The sequence below is a fragment of the Pteronotus mesoamericanus genome, unplaced genomic scaffold (genome assembly GCF_021234165.1).
Source record: "Pteronotus mesoamericanus isolate MK-2021 breed Mesoamerican mustached bat unplaced genomic scaffold, CSHL_Meso_final contig_94, whole genome shotgun sequence".
Taxonomy (NCBI): domain Eukaryota; kingdom Metazoa; phylum Chordata; class Mammalia; order Chiroptera; family Mormoopidae; genus Pteronotus; species Pteronotus mesoamericanus.
Window position 1 is genome coordinate 3,141,987 of NW_026555285.1, and position 17,574 is coordinate 3,159,560.

General features: G+C 36.7%; 1 protein-coding gene across 3 annotated transcripts in view; it reads right to left on the bottom strand.

Annotated features, from left to right (window-relative positions):
- FNDC3A (fibronectin type III domain containing 3A) overlaps positions 1-17,574 on the bottom strand; it is a 238,390-nt gene that overhangs the window by 13,773 nt on the left and 207,043 nt on the right. For all 3 annotated transcript variants that reach the window (XM_054586338.1, XM_054586339.1, XM_054586340.1), the window contains 8 exons: positions 6,573-6,711; positions 5,999-6,067; positions 5,053-5,171; positions 3,369-3,474; positions 3,111-3,286; positions 1,322-1,435; positions 437-586; positions 59-339 (listed from right to left, as the gene is read on the bottom strand). In XM_054586338.1, coding sequence (XP_054442313.1) covers positions 59-339; positions 437-586; positions 1,322-1,435; positions 3,111-3,286; positions 3,369-3,474; positions 5,053-5,171; positions 5,999-6,067; positions 6,573-6,711 — 1,154 coding nt within the window. The remainder of the gene's footprint in view (positions 1-58; positions 340-436; positions 587-1,321; positions 1,436-3,110; positions 3,287-3,368; positions 3,475-5,052; positions 5,172-5,998; positions 6,068-6,572; positions 6,712-17,574) is intronic.

The following is a 17,574-nucleotide window of genomic DNA, read 5'->3' on the forward strand; positions in this document are numbered from 1 at the left end:
ATTCTATTAAAGTATCTCTCTGGTCTAGGCAAAAATTAGCACAGTTTTTATAGTATACCTGTATGTTGTATCTGGTTGCAAATTGTCTATAATATAGCTTGTAACCTTTCCTACTGTCAAAGGCTGTTTATCTCCAAAGTCTATGCTGTAGGCAAGGATTTCTGAACCATGGTCACAAGGCTTTTCCCAGCTTATTGCAAGGCATGTAGAAGGTGAATAATCGGGGTTTTCTATATCATCACTTATTTCTTGAAGACAAGTCACGATAGCAGGAACTGATGGTGGAGTCACACAGGCTACTACTTCACTGAAGGGGCCTGCACCCACAGTACTCAGAGCCTACAAATTAACAGAGCCCATTGTTAACAAAGACACGACAGGAGAATACTCATAAAACCCTGGACAGAGTAAGTGACAAGGCTCAGGTTGCCTTTACCTGGACTCTGCAATAATAGGTCGTGGCTGGTGAAAGTCCTTTTAATTCATAACTCAGTCCGGGCCCACAGTAACATATCTGCATACTTCCTTCAACTCCTCCCCACTCCAATCGATATTCAGTGACATCAGTTCCATTAGTCAAAGGGACCTTTGAGTTAAGAAAAGGATAAAGGATAAGTTTTGACACTGATTAAACTGCTTTTGGGCAAAAATACTCTTTACCTAAATATATTGAAAACCAGACTGCTTCTGAGTTTCTTTAAAATGTTTAAGCAGAATTAAGACTACTCAATATTATATTTTTATTTATTAAGACCACCTGAATTTAAGATTGGTCAAAAAATATAACTTTGTTCTCAATTAGAAATATCACTGAATCACTTTAGAAAGAGTACTTTGAGGTGAATGTATTTCTAAATAATTCTAGTAAGTAATATAAAACAGTAAATCATACAGGCATATTTTCTTTGTTAAATTTCAAAGGAAACTGAAAATAATTATCATTACTGATTATCACTATACACAATACATACACTGGAGATAATGATTATGAGAAATAGTATTATACTAATTCCTATGAATGTATGTTCTGAACGTTAAGCTAGCCAGTGGTTAAACATCTCAGTATTGAGACAAAGCCTTTGATAAAATACAAAGAACATCATGAACAAGAATCTAAATACTCAATGCAATTTACCTTACTTAAATAATGCAAATTACCTTACTTAAATGCTTCAAAGAGAAAAAAAGAGCTCACTTGTAAATTTAATGAGACTTACTATTAGTATTAACTTAGGAGAGGATATGAACAGTACCTTTATCATTTTATATAAACTTTTAACTGCTTAAGAAAATAAACATAAGCCAATGTAAATTACAATACCTCCCAATTCACTTGTGCGCAAGTTGCAGATCTGCATGTTATTTGAGGGGGCTTGCACTGATCTGGTGGTCCAGGGGCTGTAGTAATATCACATTTTTCTGAAAATGGTCCAAACTAGAGAAACAAATATAACCAGTATTTTCATTTTTCACCTACTGATGGCATAGCTGTCCATAAAAATTCACAAATAGTTAAGCATTATTCCTCTCCTTCAAGACTTAATTGCTCATAATATAATTCTAAAAGCATTCACAGGAAGTAAAATGATTTAATGATCATGGAAGTGAATATGTTAAGTTTCATTTACTGTACTTTCTTCTCCTATCCCTTATTCCTTCATGAACTTTTCCTTCATTTCCTTCATGTTTTTTCTAAGAAAGGCAGGGCATAAGGCAATTAGGTAGGTGGAATCAGTCAGAAGACATTATGTGAGGACTGAAGAAATGGATACCAATTAAAAGCACACGAGATGGTAGGCATAAATTCTGTCTGAAAATTTACAATAACTTTACAAGGGTCTAAAAGTTATGTTCTTTGGAAATATAGAAAACAAACATTTGCTTAAGATTACTTACTTAGACAAATTATTATAAACCTGAAAATACAGATTAAGGATACTAGTATTAAAGATGCTATCTCAATACACTGCTGCCTTGTGGGGATGCTAAGATGATGACATCTAAGAACTGCCAACAAAGTACTATATAAACTTAACATATAAGAAATTGAAAAATAAGATTACAGGTAGAAATGCTGAATTCAATTGGAGAATGTAAAATATAGTACAGTTCATTAAAACCCTAAATAATGGGGAGAAAAGAAGCTTAGCTTAATTTTGTGAAATTTTAAGTATAGAATAGTTCAAAGAAAGTGATACTCGACTGAGATAAGAAATTACTGCTTTGACCTTAAAGAACCTGCTTTAATGCAGGTAGATGAGAGGTTGTCATAGTTGGGTGGAAAGGGCTTTGGCTCTGGAGTCTGACAAACCTAAGGCCTATCTTAATCACTTTTTAGTCTGTATGACTGTGGGTAAGATATTTAGTTTCTCTGTGCCCCGGCTTCTTCACTTGTAAAATGGAGATATTACCTATTTTGTCCATTTTATGGAGTTGTAAAGATAAATATTTATTTTATCCTCACCCGAGGACATTTTTTTTCATTGATTCTAGACAGAGAGGAAGGGAGAGAGAGAAATAGCAATGTGCGAAACATTGACTGGCTGCCTCGCATATGCACCTGGACAGGGACTGAACCTGCAACTTAGGCATGTGCCCTGACTGAGAATCAAACCCACAACCTTTTGGTTATGGGACAATGCTCCAAACAACTGAGCCATGAAGACCTGGGCCAAATATTTAGAAAATATTTTTTAAAAATCCACACAACCCAGAAAAGCTTAAAATGTGAATTCTTCCTTAGGCAAAAAATGAATGTCACAATTACTTGCCACTGGAAAATAAATGCTGCATATAACCAGCCTCAAAAAACAAATATTTCACCTTATGATCTTGTTTCTATTCTTACATTTACTAAGTAAAACATATTAGCACCACACGAAAGGCAAATTCTAGCCCAGCTCAAGTCAGAAGTGTCACAAATTGTGAGATTTGAAAATTATGAGGTTGTATAACAATTAAGTTATGGTATATACTGACCTCTCTCTTATTTATCAATATAGGCTTAAAATTGCAAATTATAAACTATGAAGTCATAAATAAGGGGTATAGTTTTATATATATAACATAAAACACCACTGTGATTATAATTCACATCATGGTCTTCCTACCCCCATTTTATTAGCTGCGTGCAGTCTGAAGCTGTAGGTCTTTCCAGGAAGAAGGCTGCTCACTGTACATTCTATTTCAGAACCTTGGTAAACTTCTCTGGGTTCATCTTTTTCTATAGGAGACATTTCCAGACCATAGCAGGAAATGGGAGCTCCACCATCTACCAGAGGGGGTCCTAAAGGTGGAAAGATTTATGCAACTTAACAGGAGGAATATATTCAGTATTAATTATAATTTAATACCAAAATGGAAATTACCCCATCGTAATTGTATTTCTTTTGCTTTAGGTCTACCCTGTAATCTGGGAGGGAGGCATGGGCCAGGAGGCACAGCTGGAGTCTGCACAAGTAAAGTTTCAGATACCTGCCAAAACAAAAGCAAAACAAAACAAAAATGCCCCAAGCTAAATAATTGGACTGCTTTTTTGTTAAAAAGCATGTTAAAAATAACATAAACACAAAGATTACACCAAATTTGAAGCTGCTCTTGACTACCAACTGAAAATAAAGTCCTGAGTAAAATCAAAACCCAATTAAGTCATTAACTCAAATTTTACATAGACAAATAAAGACACCATAAATACTATGTACAAGGTAAGTTATCAGACAAAATAAAATCTCTTCCTTTTCTTATTTCCATAAATAAAAAACAAAAAAGCTCTACCTCCAACAAAGCCTAATGGGCATTATTTTTGACCCTGTCCAAATGGATCCACAAATCTTTCTAGGGAAGGATGTTTTAATATTCTGTAAATGCTATTTGCCCTATTTTCAGGGGGTTTAGACTATTTTGGCTACTTTATTATATTTTTAACCTAAACAGTAATTTATTCATTAAAAAGGCTCTTTGCTTCTTTCTAGCTAAAAATAATTTAAAAATCAGGTAAGTTTTTCCAAATATTTGTTATTATTCCAGATTCTGGGCATTACTTTTAGCCTCTGCTATTTTTAAGAGTATTTTAGTTTTACTTAAAAAAAACCATTTTCTTAAAAATACTGATGAAAACCCAGTGCCATATTCCTTATCTGCACTGTATTAAGGTTTACACTTAATTTTCTTTCCAAACATGAAAATATTTAGTTATCACCTTATTCTGAAAGGTATCCTTTATAAGAATGCTATAATGCTGTATTAGAAAAATTTTTGTGGGGGCTGGTGGGGGTGGTAGCAGAGTGTAGGACAGGTCTGCATTTTTTATAAAATTCAGAGAGTTTATTACATAAAATTATGCAACTGGAACCCAAGCCTGTTGGGCAGGACTTGTACTCAGTTTCACAGTAACTGAATTTTCAACAAAAAGCTTATAATCCATTTTTAAAAATTAAAAGTCCATTTCAAAAATAGTAATAATTATGAATGCGCCAAGGAAGTATTTCTTAGTTAAATTCATTTAAAAAAATCACTCCCATTAAAAAACATACCTCTCCAGAACATTACATATATCTCATTTATAGTCAGTGGCACATTTTAAGTTCTTTTTGGTTATTGGGTCTCTAAGAATAAAAATAACTTTTCTGAAATAAGTAAGCATTTGAATCTGTGTTTAAACCGCAAATGATTATCTTATGGTTTCTAATGATACATATACTTTATAGAGCTATAAATCAGTTTACAGTTATTATATTTCTATTTGTTAGGTATGGTTATTGAGCAACATCCTAAAATTTATCTTTATAAAATTTTCTGCAATGTTTTCATGTATTTGTTTTTCCAAAGCTATACACCAAGCAGAAAATAGATATTCACTTAATACAGACTATGAACTAAGTACTATTATTAGAATATTCTGGTCGGTCACTGTAAAATTAACCATCTGGGTCACACAATTTACTTTTATAGATGTTTAAATACATTTTAGTATTTGAAGTGGCATCTGGGAATCTCATCTCATTTGACCAAACTTTAAAAAAAAACCCCAAAACTCTCTATGTTAAGTATTACCGCACTCTGTCCTCCATCACTGATGCAGTAAACCCGTAAACGATAGAAAGAGCCTGGACTCAGTCGATCACAAAGATGTTCCCTAGTAGCTCCACTGTATATCATATCCCATTTGTTTCCTGTAAAGTGAAGAATTATGTTCAATTAGCTCCAAGGTAATGCTTAACGTTTTGGTTTCATGGACCCGGCAGGTATCCTAGCTTCACTAAATAAGTGTTTATGTATTTTGTCAGAAACAATGTAAGCTTTGTTTAGAGTTTCCTGGAAATGATCTAATTTTCTCTGTGTGTAGTTTCCTAGACAAATTTTGCATGGCTTTGTTGAAGGGAAGTATCTCTGTAACCCTGTACAGACTTTGGCTTAGATTGATAATTTGCTTTTAATTAAGCATTTTAAATGTGTTTACTGTTCCAGTAATAACATTATAACACACAAAGAATAGAAAAAAACCAATACCATAGGAAGTTCAGTCTTAATTAAAAGACATCCTTATGTTTTGCAGGCAATAGGTCATTTCATAGAAATAAAGATTATTAAATATGCCATTCAAGAATAAAGTTCACTAAGCATACAACTGTTATTAAAACCAGTATAATGTAAGATAAATAAATTTTATAAGATAAATTTTCTCTGATACACCTGGGTATAAATCTAACTGAATAAACTAACTTCAGAAGACTTTAGGGATACTGGACCTGAACAATGAGAACAAACAAAAAAATAATAAAATGTAAATGTAATAATATAGGTGCACAGCAGTCATACATTTGACCTGCTATATTTCTGGAGATTACAGCTTAATGTAGGTTGTAACAGGCAAAATCCTAACTATTAAAAACAAAAGATAAAAAACCAAGTGGAAAGGAAAGAGATCATGTAAAATGTTAAGTCATGAAGAGTAGAGGTAGACTGGTATAAATTATTATTTTTTAATAGTTTTTCTTACCATTAGAACCTTCTGCCATCTCCACTACGTATTTACTGATGGCAGCCCCTCCATTGTCTTTTGGTGGGTCTATCCAAAGAAACAAAAATGGTATTAGGCAAAGCATATGTAATTTAAAATGAGAGAAAAATCCTAATAAACATAATACCAAAAATAGGATTTCTTACAAAGAAAAAAGAATTACCTGCAATACTTTTAAAAAATTAATATCAGCATCTCATTACTGTATTGTTTTTGCATTTGTTTTAATGAATAAGTGATTTTCATTCCTCATGATGGGCATGATGACCTAGGTGACATTAACTACAAGCTCAGTAATTTTCCATTTCACACAGTGCAGCACCCGCTAAGAGTCCTATAGTGGATTCCCAGTTCTTTCTCTATCAAATCTGAACTTAGTGTGTGTGAGCACATAGCTGTCAAAAAAAAAAAAAGCTGCAAACAATGACTCTCACATTTCCTATTAAACTTGCTTGAGCTAATGTTTACTTAAATATCTTAAAAATTATCTTAGTATCAAAATCAATTTAGTCAATATAAAAGTAGTGATGTACAAATATGCCTAATATCTTACCCCAAGTTATTTTAAAACTGTGTGAATGTATCTTTCCTTTAACTGAAGGCTTTACAGGTACTCCTGGTTTATCAGGGCATGTAGTGAATTCTACAACTTCACTTGGATTGCTTTTACCTTCTGAGTTGTAAGCAATAACCTGTGATAAGAACATAAAAACATAAAAGAATTAATGCTTGATACCTAATGATATTGGCTTAATGAACAAAGGGATGAGAGATAAATTGAATGATTAAGTTTTCACATCGTGATGACTTATTTATGTGAGAACTGTCATCGAAGGGACTTGGCATATTATAAAGAGTATTCAGTCCTGGCAATACAACCATAAATCTAACAATTCTGATACTAAACAAGAGTCATTGGAGGAAGAAACTATAATCTGGTAATACTTGATGGGCTTTAGGTTTATTTTACTCATTCTTTCAATGTTTTTCAGGGGTTTAACAAGATGTCCATAAATTCTTTAAATATCCTTTCTTCAAAAGACAAAGGCTCATTCCTCTTTCCTTCCAACTGTACTTAATTGCTTATCTCTAAAAAACCAAATGTAGCAAATAATGGTGTGTATAGCTTCTTTATGGAGCAGCTTATGTGGTGAAGAACTGGGAGGAACTGAGGGGTCTTGGTAACAACCACTGGAGTAAACTTGGAAGCAAGTTCTCCAACCCAACTCAAGCCTTCAGATGACTGCAGCCCCAGCTGACATCTTGATAGCAACCTCATAGAAACCCTACATCAGAAACACCCTGCCAAGCTGCTCCTGAATTCCCAACTCACAGAAACTATGAGGAAAAAGATGTTTGCTTTTTTAAGCTACTAAGCTATGCAACAATAGATAAATATAATTCATTTCTAGGTATTACTAGATTTGACTTTAGCAATTTAATTATATTTATATTTTAACCTCTCTATTTTACAGAACTTAAAGCTCCTCAAGTCCAGTGTCAAACTTGGTATGATTTTCACTTTTCCAAACCTGCTCCATCTCTTTTCTTTCCTATTGGCAAAAAGCACTACCATCTAACTAGTTGCTCAAGTCAAAAATCTAAGATAATCCTTAATTTTCCTTCTCTAAACCTATATATCAAACTCTACAGCAGTTCCCCTGTCGCCATCTGTGGTTATACTTTCTGCAGTTTCTACAGTCAACCCCAGTCTGAAAATATTAAACAGAAAGTTCCAGAAATGAACAATTCATAAGTTTTAAGTTGTCCACTGTTCTGATTCGCATGATGAAACTTAGAACTGTCTCATTCCAGCCTGCCCAGGACATGAATCATCCCTTTGTCTAGTGCATTCACAATGAATATACTGCCCACCTGTTAAGTCACTTAAGAGCCCTCTTGGCTATATCACTGGGGTTGGGGGGAGAGTGGGACGGAATGAAGGTGGGGGGAGAGAGGAGAAAGGTAGGGAGAGAGGGAGGGAGAGATGTGGATAAAGACCCACTTTAGGGTATTTTGCCTTGCCTGGAATGTTCTTTCTGATCTTGACATGCTACCTCCTTTTTGCTATTCAGATGTTTAAACATCATTTCTGAGATGATTTCCTTGACTACCCAAGTAACTGTCATGTCACCCCATTTTAGTTAACATCATTATCTGCTACTTGTTTTCTTGTTAATTGTTCTCTACATTAGAATATTAGCTATTTTGACCACTGTTGTATTTTTAGTTTTTAGAATAGTGCTTATCATAGAGTAGATGCTCAATAAGTATTGAATGACGCATAGACAGGGACCATTAGGACATGCTATGACACTATACACAAGGATGTAAACAAAGCTACTATCCCAAATAACTCAAGGCAGCCAATGAAAACTCAGTAAAATTTAGATGAATTGTTCAGTTTTGCTCAGATTTTCTCAGTCCTCCCACTAGTATTCAGATGGATTTTTAGGATAGTTATTACTCTGATGATATACAAATTAAGACTACAAAGAGGATCAAAACACTTCCAATATGGTACAGAGTATCTACTAAAACCTAATAAGTAGAAAAAACTTAAAAAATAAGAACAGATTTCCTGAAGACCAATAAAGATCCACTCACTATGTTTTTTTAAAAATCCTCACCCAAGACTTCCAACCAAGATGGAGGCATAGGTAGATATACTTTGCCTCCTTGCACAACCAAAACTAGGACAGCAACAAACTTAAAAACAAAAAATAACCAGAACTGCCAGAAAATCAAACTGTATGAAAGTCCAACCACCAAGGAGTTAAAACAGAAACATTCATCCAGACAGGTAGGAGGGACACAGGCAGGCAGGCAACTGGGCAGCGAGGATATGGGGCAGTGCTGTGGCTGGAGGACCAGGCTGGTGAAGCAGTGGCTGGTGGACGGGTGGTCCCACATTTGCCTGTGGATAAACTGGAGGAACAGCTGGGGAATGAGACAGACTGTGCAATCCAGGGTTCTAGTGTGGGAAAAGAAAGCCTCAAAACACCTGGCTGTGAAAACCTGTGGGAAATTTCAGTGACAGGGAAACTCCCAGCTTCACAGGAGAGTTCACTAGAAGAACTCACAGGGTCCCAGAATGTACACAAACCCACCCACCCAGGAATCAGCACAAGAAAGGCCCAATTTGCTTGTGGGTAGCATGAGAAGTGACTGACAGCCGGCAGAGAGCCAAGGAAGTAGCACTGCTCACTCTCGGACCCCACCGCCACATATAGCATCACAATGCAGCTGGTTTCCCCGCCCTGGCAAATACCTAAGGCTCAGCCCCTTCTAACATAACAGGCATGCTGAAACAAAGAAATGTGTTTCAAAAAATGACAGAACAGGTCAAAACTCCAAAAACAGAACTAAGCGATGAACAAACAGCCAACCTATCAGATGCAGAGCTCAAAACACTGGTAATCAGGATGCTCACAGAAATGGTTGAGCGTGGTCACAAAATGAAGGAAAAAGTAAAGGCTATGCAAAGTGAAATAAAAAAAAAAAAAATTCAGGGAACCAACACTAAGAGAGAAGAAAACCGGGACTCGAATGAATGGGAGAAGGAAGAGATAAACATTCAACCAGAACAGAATGAAGAAACAAGAATTCAAAGAAAGCGAGCAGAGGCTTAGGAACCTCTGGGACAATTTTAAACAGTCCAACATCCGAATCATAGGGGTGCCAGAAGACGACGATGATCAAGAAATTGAAAACTTACTTGAAAAAATAATGAAGGAGAACTTCCCCAATATGGCCAAGGAATAAACTTCCGGGAGTTCTAGGAAGCTCAGTGTCCCAAAGAAATTGGACCCAAGGAGGAACACACCAAAGGACAGCATAATTAAGTTACCCAAGATTAAAGATAAGGAGAGAATCTTAAAAGCAGCAAGAGAAAGAGACAGTTACCTACCAAGAAGTTCCCATAGGACTATCAGCTGATCTCTCAAAAGAAACCTTGCAAGGAAGAAGGGGCAGGGAAGAAGGGGCTGGGAAGAAGTATTCAAAGTCATGAAAGGCAAGGACTCACATTCAAGATGACTCTATCTAGCAAAGCTATAATTTGGAATGGAAGGGCAGATAAAGTGCTTCCCAGATAAGGTCAAGTTAAAAGAGTTCATCATCACCAAGCCCTTATTATATGAAATATTAAAGGGACTTATTTAAGAAAAAGAAGATAAAAAACTATGAACAGTAAAACAGAGGGTAAGGGGAGGGGGAAGAATGGGGGAAAAGGTACAGGGAAAAAGCAGCATAAATAGGAGGTACAAAATAGGCAGGGGGAGGTTAAGAATAGTATAGGAAATGGAGAAGCCAAAGAACTTATATGTAAGACCCATGGACATCAATGAAGTGGGGGTGGAAGTGCTGGGGGCTGGGGTGGTGGAGGGGAATAAAAGGGAGGAAAAAAATGGGACAACTGTAATAGCATAATCAATAAAATATACATTAAAAAATAATAGAAAAATTGGCCTAAAATCCTCACCTGAGGATGTTTATTGATTTTAGAGAGAGAGGAATGGCAGGGGGAGAAACATTGATGTGAGAGAAATATTGATTGGTTGTTTCCCATATGTGTCACGACTGGTGAGAGAACCCACAACCTTTTGGTGTATGGGATTATGCTCAAACCAATGGAGTCTCCCAGCCAGGGCCCACTCATGTTTTTAAAAGCTATATCATGTTTCAGCATTGCCTCCTTTTACTTCAGTGAGCCATAAATGTATAAAGCCATAAGGCTATTTCTTCCCAACCCAATTTTACAAATAAACAAAGCAATCATTTAGTGTCCACTGCAGAGGGAGGATGGTGCTAGAAACTCCTAGGTGCAGGTGTGCTCTAAACCTTCATTAGAATCTTAATGCAGAAAACAGGCAATATGCATATCAAAAGAATGAGGCAAGAGAGAAGAGATGACTGTGGCTTAAAATGGTCCAGCTCTGAAAAGGGAAATGGAAGTAACATGGGGTCTGCATGGGCAACAGAAGTGAAAGGGGAACCTTGGATAAAAGCGGGAACAAAGCCTCGAGTGTAAGAAAAGAAGTGAACAGTAAAATGGAGATCTCTGCTCAGGAAAGGATTAGTAATCAATCTCATGATGCAGACCGTTCACGTAAGGAATGAAAGCCAGTACATTTAAAAAACTAAATTGGGGTGGAGAATCAAGATGGTGGAGGAATGGAAGTCACACTGACCTCCTCCCAGGACCAACCTGGAATTACAACTAAATAGGGGAGAAATCACCTGGAACAAATAAATGAACGAGAGAGAGAGGAGCCTTGTAACCTTGGAGACAGAAGAATCGGCTTTAGTGTAATCTAACTGGTATGGAGTGCAGTAGAGACTCCACAAGGCGGGTGGGGCGCCCACGGGCAGCAGCACCAGAAGGATATTGAAACAGCCAAGTGGATCCCCCTGAGAAGAGTGGGGTCTAAATCAAAGGCGGGGATCTCTAGCCTACAGCACTAGAGCCCAAAAAGTACATAGTTATCTATGCACTTATCTATGTACATAGTTATCTTTTTCGCCAGATGAGAAAAGTAGCAGGGCTTCTCTCTGCCAGAGACGAGTGGCTGGAGACACAAAGAACTGTTTAATGAGCTAATGCATAAATTTTTATTTGCAGCCACTTACCCTGCTCTGTGGAAAAGGCGGGGACAGAGTGGGCTGGAGACCTGAGGGGAGACTGGGGATGGAGGCTTTGGGGGGAGAACTAAGATAGTAGTTGGCGCAATCTTGGTGTTGACTCATCCCCCATGCAGCAGCAGCCATCTTTGCTCAGGCAGAGACCACTACCCCTGAGTGGCAGCAGCGTCAAAGGACCCAACAGCCCCACCCCCAAGAGGGCCTTGGCTCTGCCCTGTGCTGTCTAAGCTGCCTGCAGAGTGCAGAGTGGCAGCCACAGATGACAGTAGCTCTATGGCTAAAAGGAGCACAGGGAGGTCTGGAGACACTTGAGGAGAGACTGGGGATGAACGCTTTGGGGAGAGAACAGAGAAAGTAGCTGGCGGGATGCCAGTGCTGACTCTTCACCCATACAGCAGCAGTGTGAGAGGACCCAATAAGCCTGCCCCCAGGAGGGGCTCTGCCCTGCCCTGAGCTGTCAAAGGCAGCCTGCTGAGTGCAGAGTGAATAGATTAACAGCTGAAGGAGCCAGCCACAAACAGGAGATTCCTGGAAGTCTCGAATAAACTGCCTAAGGTCAGACAGGGATGACATCTGACATCATCAGAGGCAGATCTAGAAAGTAAAAACAGTGGTCTCCTACCATAGAAGTACACACCACAAAGTCAGGAAATCAAGACAGATCAACTTAAGAAGCAGAAGCAAAAAAGAAGAGTCTCACAAATAATGGGAAGAGAAAGGAACATCCTCTTCCCCAATCAAAGGGAAAGGGGGAATCCCCAGAAAGAGAACTAAATGAAATAGAGGCAAGTAAACTATAAGATACTGAGTTCCAAACAATGGTTCTAAGGAAGCTCACTGAGCTTAGTGAGCTCAGAGAGAATTACAAAAAACTACAGGGAAACTATGAGACACTTACTGCAAAATGTATCAGCATGAAAAACGACACAGAAACTATCAATAAGAGACAACAGGAAATGAAGAATACAATTTCTGAACTGAAGAACCACAGGAGAAGGACTCAAAAGCAGGCTAGATGAAGCAGAGGATCGAACCAGAGAGCTGGAGGATAAGGTAGAAAAAAGCTCCCAGAAAGAGCAAGAACATGAAAAAAGACTCAAAAAAAAAAAAAAAAATGATGATGTGTTGAGGGAAATGCAGGACAACCTGAAACGTAATAATATCCATATAATAGGGATATCAGAAGGAGAAGAGGATAAGGAGGGGATATAGAAGCTGTTTGAAAAAGTAATGAGCGAAAACTTCCCTAATTGGAGGATAGAAAAAGTCACACAAGTGCAGGAAGCACAGATAGTCCCATTCAGGAGGAACCATATGAGGCCTACTCCAAGACACATCATCATCAAAATGGCAAATATCAAAGACAAACAGAGAATCCTAAAGCAAGCAAGAGAGAAACAGGTAGTAACATATAAAGGAGCCCCGATATGGCTAGCAGCTGACTTCTCAACAGAAACACTGCAAGACAGAAGAGACTGGCAAGAAATATCCGAAGTAATGAAAAGCAAAAGCCTGCAACCAAGACTGCTCTACCCAGCAAGGCTCTCAATTAAAATGAAAGGCGAAGTAAGGAGTTTCCGAGACAAAAGGCGGCTAAAAGAATACAAATCCACCAAACCAGCACTGCAAAATATGCTGAAGGGACTGCTTAAAGAAGATGAAGAAAAAGAGTCTATAATGCCCAGTTCCTTTCACAGTTGCTAATACTTGATATTACCAATATTTTTTTATACGTATTAATCTGTGACAATGAAGTGTTATTTTAATTGTCCTTTTATTATTTGTTGAAACTAAACCTGTCTTTGTATATTTCTTGCCTATTTCTATTATTAAAAAAAAGCTTTAAATGACTTTTTGGTATTCTTTATCCATTTCTTGATTAAGGCTTTGTAGAATTTTTTCCCCAAAAAACTCTCCCCCAAAAAACCATTAACCCTTTTTTTGCTGTGTTGCAAATACTTTCCTATTCTATTACTTGTCCTTTAACTTTTTTTAATGTATATTACTGTACAGTCTTAAATGTTTAATATAGTCATATTGTCAGTATTTTACACTATAGCTTCTGGGTTTGAATATTTTACTTCAGGGTAAGCAAAATATTAGTTTGTAGTTTCTCCTAAAACTCCTAAGATTCTACATATTGATTTTTAACACACCTGAGTATTTCTTGTATCATATGTGGAACAGGGCTCTATATTTGTTTTATTTCAAGTAATAAAGGTCTGTTCACGTTATTTGTTGAATAAGCCGTATTTTACCCATTGATTTGAAATAGCAACTTAATCATATATTACATTGTTAAACAGATATAAACGCTTGTCTCTAGAATGCTCATTATATTTCATTGATCTACTTATTTCTGTGCTGGTGTCATGTTGGTTTAATTGTTGAGACTTTACAATGGTTTTAAATTTTTTAGTATTTAATAATTGACTTTGACGTTTAAAAAAAAAATCAATCTGCATTTAAGACAGACAGAGATGGAACCCCTTCCTTTGCAACAACATGGGTGGAATTGGAGAATATTAAGCTAAGTGACATTAGCCAGTTGATGAAAGACAAATACCGTATGATCTTACCTGTAAGTGGAATCTATTCAACAAAATAAACTAACCAAGAAAATAAACCACAGGCATGGAAACATGGAGCAGACTGAAAGTGACAGGAGAGGATGGGGAAAGAGGACAATGATGGAAAGAAGGGGAAGGGACTAGACAAAGAACATGTTATATATGACCCCTGGACATGGACAACAGAGTGGGAATTGACTGTGGGAGGGGGAGTAGAGGTGGGATGGGTGGAGGGGGATAAAGAAGGAAAAACTGAGACAGCTGTAATAGAATAAACATGATGTATAAATTAAAAAAGAGAGAGGAGAATAGAAATTAAAAAAAAGAATATGTAAATGAATTCCCATATTCTGGCAGGAAATTTATTCATTAGAAAAGAACAAACCCCCCCCGCCCCCCAAATTGGTCACAATAAAAAAGGACCTATGCCAAACTAAAGGAAACTTTTTCAGTGGGGAAAGCTGTTTCAGAATGGTTAATCTGGGTAGAAAACAGAACCTGAATTAGAAGGTAAGAGAATAGCCTGAAAGCAATACAGAACAGGTTTGGAGATTCAGCATTCTTCAAGACAGAAATGACAGCAGAGAAAGGCAGGCAGACAAGATGAGAAAAAGGAACGGAACATGGCTATGTACTGTTGTAGATGCGGACACACAACTGAATTTGAAGGATGGAAGATATGAGAAGTTAATGGTTCCACGGACCATTTTGATTTCTCTTCACTGATGAAAAGGCTTCAAAAACAGGTAATAAATTGAAGTAAAGGTACCTAAGGGTTCTCAGCCCTTACACTGTGAAGGAGCTTTGTTAGTTGAAAAACTATTTTCCATGAATTTCAGGAAAGAAGGCATCAGCTTCCCAGTGGCTCAGAATCAATATAGGGACTGGGCACTAGCCTCTGAAGCCTTTCTTCCTTCCCTCCCTCCTTCTTTCCTACCCTCTTTCCCCTCTCCCTCCTTTTTATTCCCCCCCCCCCCTTTTTAAATTTGGACAACCATGTCTTGGCCCAGCTTTCAAGTGAACCACTTGATGGGATGAGCACTGTTTGCTTTATTTTATATGATTTTAAGAAATGACTGCTTTCTTAGGTTTTAAATTTTACTTTCATTTCTCTTTTATCCTTTAAATTCTTTCATTGTTCCAATTTTGTTTTAGTATTTTGAGTATCCTAGGCTTGTCCTCAATATTGAATCCAAAACTCTGGCATTTGGAAAACCCAGTCATATTAGAATTTTATTATAGGTAATTCATATCCTTATTGTTTCTTTAGAAACAGTAACATACTATTTGGTAATTACTTCCTAAATTATAATTTTTTATTGTTTTTGTTTAGTGTTCTAAGATTTCTTTAGTGTTAAGATTTTAATAACATGTTTTCTTGAAAGAGAAGCCTGCAATATCAAGCTAGAAAGACAGACAGACATAGCAATCATTTAATGATTTAAAATCCTCAGTTGGTACCCAGAACACAGTAGATTCAAAATAAATGTCTGGACTTCCAGAAACCTTTATACAGTTTCATTTTCTCTCTCCTAGTAAATTTTTTTCTCCTGTAGATCAGTGGTTCTCAAATTTCAGTAAGCATGAAAATCATCTGGAGGGCTTGCTAAAATACAGATAGCTAGGCTTTACCCTCAGAGTTTCTGATTGAGTAAATGTAGGGTGAGGCCAGTGTATTAACATTTCTAACAATTCCCAGGTGTGGCTGATAGAATGGTCTGATGATCACACTGAACTACTGTTCTAGATCTCAGATTTGTATACCCTGCAATTTCAGAGTGACTGCCAGAGTGAAACAGTTTTAAATATATATTGGTGATTTGTTCATAGTAGATCAGTAAGGAATCTTAACTCCTATTTGTGCGCATACATTTTTGTTCCTCTGTGACAGTAACACCACATGATACATGGTAGTAAAATTCTAAGAATTTTAATAAATTTATTAAATTATGAAGACATTAACAACTTCTTAGAGGGTCTGTTGCTGTGATAATCATTACTGAAGCAAAATACAATCCAACATCATCCTATGAGGAAAACTGGAATAAACATATATATATTTCTCAGGTATTTTTAACTCCTATAAAATATGAAAGCTATTTATAAATTAAAATGATAGAGTTATCAGAAGTTTTTAAAAAGAAGCTAATACAAAAAGCAAAGTATACCATGTATAATTATGCATTGCCTAATCAAATTTCCCATTATCATTAAAATTTTCTTTCTAAGGTTCTTAAGGAGTAATAAATTCATCTTTGTTCTTTAAAAATTAAAACAATTTACAGTGGCTTCTATCATTTATTTATTTAAACAAGCACTGATTAAACAAGCACTGTAGGAAAATTTAAATGCTGAGTTTATCAACCACTGAGTATCTAGTTATATTTTTGGGAAAACTTCTGCACAAAAAAGTAGGCCGGCTTATATTAACTGGTATGTTCATAAATTCAAGCACTGTCTGACAAGAGATAGCAATGTATACCATGGACCAAGTCAGAGCTAAAATATATCCTAGAGAGGATGCCATATTAGGGAAGACAGAATTTCAGGAGTTTCCATAGCAAAAGAACTTTCAAAACTTGCTACTGTTTCCAAGTGAGCAAGAATAATACCTAGGGTCTCCATAGCTCAAGCAAGAAAAAGTAACATGCTGTCTTCTCTACCTTTCTCCCAAAATGATTCAGTCCAGAAACCAACAGATGGAGTTTAAACAAGGCAAGTACTTGTGTTGGGGGACGGGGTGGGTTGGGTGGAGACAGAAGAACTTGCCTAGTAGGAACTCAAGCATCCTGAATAGGGAAGGGTATTAGGGAAATGGGAGAGTTTGATTCAATAAATAAATATATTGAACATAACTGGGGCAATTTTTCTCACTGATAATGAAGGGAGTCAGAAATGAGGAAGGGGAGAAAATGAAGATTAACCTGTGGCATTGGATTAAAACTGGAGATATCTGGTATGAACTCATGGTTTAAAAAAAAATCTATGTATGTATATATACAGACGTAAATGTGTTTGTGCATGTAAATTACACACACACACACACAACACATAATTCCTAGGCTCTGTTCAATGAGACAGTGCCCAGAAATAGCAAAACCCTTCTAGCAAGGGTAGTCCTGGATCTTCTCTTCTTACCATTATCTACTGAAAGGACCCAGGTGCCTTGCAAAATAGGCAATTCTAAAGTTAAAGGGAAAGTGTGAGACTGGAAGAAAGGGCTCAAAGAATAATGGGGGGAGGGACATATCAAAAGGATTAAGAAGTCAGATTGAAGGGGCTCCCAAATCTAAAGACAATTTGAGCCTCATTTCATAACTGATAACCACATACTGATACAAA